The sequence below is a fragment of the Solanum pennellii genome, chromosome 9, assembly GCF_001406875.1.
Source record: "Solanum pennellii chromosome 9, SPENNV200".
NCBI classification, from domain to species: Eukaryota; Viridiplantae; Streptophyta; class Magnoliopsida; order Solanales; family Solanaceae; genus Solanum; species Solanum pennellii.
The window spans coordinates 58,803,087-58,807,821 of record NC_028645.1 but is presented as its reverse complement, the minus strand read 5'-3'; the positions used below and the strand labels follow the sequence as shown (position 1 = coordinate 58,807,821).

At 30.3% G+C, this 4,735-nt stretch overlaps 1 protein-coding gene across 1 annotated transcript; it reads right to left on the bottom strand.

Annotated features, from left to right (window-relative positions):
- Window positions 1–29: 29 nt before the first annotated feature.
- LOC114073866 lies at window positions 30–2,458 on the bottom strand (the record flags this gene model as incomplete). Its single annotated transcript, XM_027911966.1, has 2 exons — window positions 2,402–2,458; window positions 30–545 (listed from the first exon to the last, which is right to left on the bottom strand). Coding segments are annotated over exons 1-2 (573 nt in total), but the record flags the coding sequence as incomplete, so codon positions are not given.
- Window positions 2,459–4,735: the final 2,277 nt, after the last annotated feature.

The window sequence follows — 4,735 nt, the reverse complement described above, 5'->3', positions numbered from 1 at the left end:
ATATAAAACATGAAAGTGTTCATAAAACTTACTGGATCAAGAAAATTATGGATCAACTCAACTGCAGTCATTGACACAATTCCACAATCCGTTGATGATTCAATTCGACCCGTTGATGTTTGGGGAGGTAGAACTTGATTTGAAAATTTTCTTCCATAAATCTCACGATGAATAAAACACCGCCTATCACTTGATGAATCTACCCAAAATGGATCATTCATCTTCCAAAGTTCAACCATTTCATTCATAGAAGCAACAACAGTCTCAAACATAATTGTTTGCTGCCTACTATCATGATTACATTCATCATGTTCTTGTGGTGATGGAGAGATCATTGAATGTGCATGAACATTATTACTATTATGATTGTTTTCTTGACGAAGAGGATGATTTCTAATGGGAGAGACACATATATCTTGGTTCAACAAACCTCCATCAGATGAATTTGAATATAATCCAAGAGTCGATATTTGTGGTGACAAAATTGAATCCATCACAAAAGGTCTTCCAAAAACATGTGAGATGAGATTTGACACTTTCTCATCCTGAAAAAATAAAATTTTAAGTTAATTTACTTAAATAATAGGTACGTATCGAAATAAACATATTTGAGAAGTGTATAATTAGCTATTAGTGTATATAATTTAAATTCTTTCAATCAAATTGATTGTGTGTTCAAGATTATCTCTCTTGTGAAGGGAGGGTGCAACTCATATGCACGGGGTGGAAACAAATCCAAGATATAATTTAACACATTTAACACTATTGTAAATCTCATTAAAAAGAGAATCACTTTGTTTAACATACTATCACGACCCTAACAAGGTTTGAGCTCATATATCCCTAAGACCCTTTGTTAGGGATAGATGAATCTTATCCATACTATCACAACCCTTGGTAGTAGGATTACAAAGATTAATTGTTGTATTTATAAAATTATCGATCCAGAGATAATATTATTTGATCGTACTCCTTCATTTTTTTATTATATGTTATGTTCTAATACCTTAAATTCTGGATTAATCCATCAAGTTCAAACCATGAATTTGCCTCGTCTTTGTTATATATAAGTAATTCTTTTAAGGATAAATAGAAAAATTAACATAAAAAATAAAATAAATAGGATAAATAGAAGGTTGAATTACTTGTTCTGTCAACCATTGATTTTTTGCTTTCATATTTTCTAAATTACGTTCTCTTTCTTCTTTTCCAATAGGAAGTCCATCACATTTTGGGCACATAATATTCTTCATTGCCTGTTTCATTGCCTTATATTCACAAAGAATTTTTTCTTTTTATTTTCGAAGAGCATTGTTAATGGATGTCTCAATTTTAGTCTGATGAAATATATATAAAAAAAATTAATCACATATCGAATAACAATACTTAATATAACAAATAGGTAACTAAATAATTGTACAAATAAATATTATGTTAAATTTTTATTCATCACAAATAAAGGATCAATAGTTCACATTCCAATAAATTGAAGATTTATGTATTGAGCAAGATATTACTTGTATCAGAATTAGAATATTATAATAATTGAAGGACAAAAAATACTACTTAGCCTTTTTATAATGCTTGAAAAATATTTTTTCCATTCATCTTTGCTTAAAAGTTCAAAATTCCATTCTAATTTTAATTACATACACATTCTTCCTCGTAAAAGAAATATATTTTAAAGAATTTTTACATAGGTGAAAAAATTAATAGAAGAAAATTTAGTTTACTCAACTTGCCTAAATTTAAGTAGAAGTTTTGAACCACATATTATCTGAATCACTACTACTACCCATAGCTCCCAGAACTAAAAACTTCTATATGATATCCAGTGTACTGATCATATTCAAGCTTCACAATTTTCTCCTCGGTTTGTTACCTAGTATCATCTTCTTCCTCTCCCTTACAATCAGAAATCCACCAGATGGAGTTCATATTAGGTCATTAAATTGTCACTCGGGATAACCAACAGTCTTTATGAAGAACTTTATGTTCCTTCCTAAAAAGCAAATAGTCTATATGAGTTTTATCTACCGTGCTATGGAAGGTGACCAAGTTCTCCCCCTCCTTCAAGAAACTTGAATTGACTACCACCAACCCAAAAGCTATTGAAAAACCCATAAGTGAGATTCCTCCACTTTCTTGTCCCTGAAACTGAAACCTCCATACTAATCACTACACCCCATTGGAGTAGACTCAATGTGACCATTGAAATCTCCTTCTATGAATAACTTCTTTGTATTTGAAACACCTCCACCCACCTCGTTCAAATCCTCCCAAAAAGTCTTCTAGTCCTCCTTGTCCAAGACAATTTGCAGAGCGTAAGCACCAATAATGTTCAAACTGGATTCTCCAATTACTAACTTAATCGTCATCATCCGTCATTGATTCTCCTTACCTCAATCACTTCCTCCCTAAGCTCACAATCCGCTAAGATGCCTACTTTATTCCTCATCGTTACACCTTTCGAGTAGCACAACCTATACTTATCCATATCACATGCCTTTTATCCTTCTCATTTGGTTTCCTGGATACAAGTTATCCTTCTCTTTTTGAGAATCTTCACTAGCTCTATGAAATTTCCTATCAAAGACCATACTCGTATTCTAGATGTGATAAATATGGTCATGTTAAGGAAATAACATTGTTTGGTAATTGAACAATTAACGAGAAAAATAATTTTTTGATATATGTTGAAAAATTGGGTTGCGGTCTATTTTAAGCCCAACCCAACACAAATAATTTATTCATCCGCTCATTTATTTATACAAATTATTTTGACTAGCCTGGACTTCATTCACTTGGTCCATTTAATATTTCAAGATTTCCTTCATTCAACAAATAATCTTGAAAAGGAAATCATTAGTTTTGAGTGTCAAAACCAAATTTTTCTGACTTTAAATTCTCAAAACCTAGAAGGGATTCAATTTTTTGTCCATTTTGTAATTCCTTGCTATTTATTGAACTTGCTAGGGAGTTCATGCACTTTGAATTATTTAAAATGATTGTATTATTGATTTTATTAAGCAACAACTTAATTGACATAGAGGTTAGATAATGAAAATAATTTAAATGAAAAGAAATTTCTTTAATAAAGTTCATATATTAATGAGAGAACATACTTTCAAATCTATTGATCAATTCAACATGGAAAATCAAATTAGTGATTTAGGAAAACTATATAGAAATTTCAAAGCTAAATCATCAAGAATGGAATTTATTGTACGCGGCCCGGGGGGTTGGTTATAGTGGAATTAAATAACTTGATTATAAAGAGGAATAAATTATCTTATGTATTGACACATTCTAACAACTTAACCAAATATAGAGAAAAAATTAACCAATAGATCACTGCTTTCATTAAATTGATTCAACTTTTGTCATTACTTTTTTTAGATTTTTGAAAATTTTAATGAAAAGATTATATTAATTTGTTGTTGTGTGTAAAAAACAACAACAACAACAAAAACAATAATATCCAATCAATTAAGTACAATTGACAATATATAAAAGAATTAAATAATCAAAATTACCTTTGCTTGAGCCCTTCTGTTTTGGAACCAAAACTTGACCTGCTTATGGTCAAGCCCTGCTTCGCTAGCCAATTGTTTTTGTTGATCCTCATCTGGATGCGGGCATTTCTTGAAGAATCTTCATTCAAAAAATTTTGAAGAGAAAATATTATTGATCATTTTTTAAAAAAAAAACAAAAAAAGAAAATAACAAAAAAGATGTCATAAATACATGGTGGATTGACAAGTATTTCTCCATCATTAATCAGGTCTTAAGTTCGAGCGTTGGAACTAAAACTTTGGTAAGGAACGTTTAACCCTAAAATGGGACTTGATTCCTCACTTGAATTTGATTTTGTTGGGCCCTAGATCAACTACCAGATACTCACTAAAGATTGAGAAGTAGTAGGTACTCTTTTATCCTNGGGGTTTAGCCCCCCCCCCCCCAAAGTGAGACTTTGTGATGCAAATCTGAATTACGCAGATCTTAAAGTGTGATTTTTCAATGCAAATCTAGATTAGTCAGTCCCAAAAGATAGATTTTCTATGTGATCTAAGATTAGTTGGGCCCTAAAATGAAATTTCTCGACACAAAGTTAAATTAGTCATACCTCAAAAGGGATATCAAATATAATGGGAAATAGATTGTTTGTGTTTTTGGTGCAAAAATTGGAAAGGCATTGAACTTTAACGAACTTATCTTCTTATGCTAAAGTCATAAAGAATAAACAAGTTCATTTATAATGATGTATATATAACAGATTAATCATCATGATAAATTATATCAAAACAATTTTAGCAACTCAACAAAAGAAAACAGGAAATGTGAAACCAAAAGTACAAAACTTTTATTAAATATAGTGGACATGTGGGGAACAAGAATAAAACCAAAAGAAAAATCAATAAAAATAAATAAATATCAATTGATGCACAAAACATACATACAAAAAGAAAATCAAATATTCAATCACTAATGAAATTTAATTTTACCACTGATAATTTAATTTTACCACTGATGCAGTTTAAGAAAATACATCATCTCTTTGAACAAACAAAAAAATTGAACAAATATATTCGAAGGATCAAATTAATTTTTTTTTTAAAAAAAAGTTGATCTTACGCATCAAGTATTTGAATTTGTTCCATAGAATGTTTGTGGTATTGTCCATGCCTTTCCGATCTTTTTTGCGAATTTGATGATTCTCCAGCCGGTTCTTCCC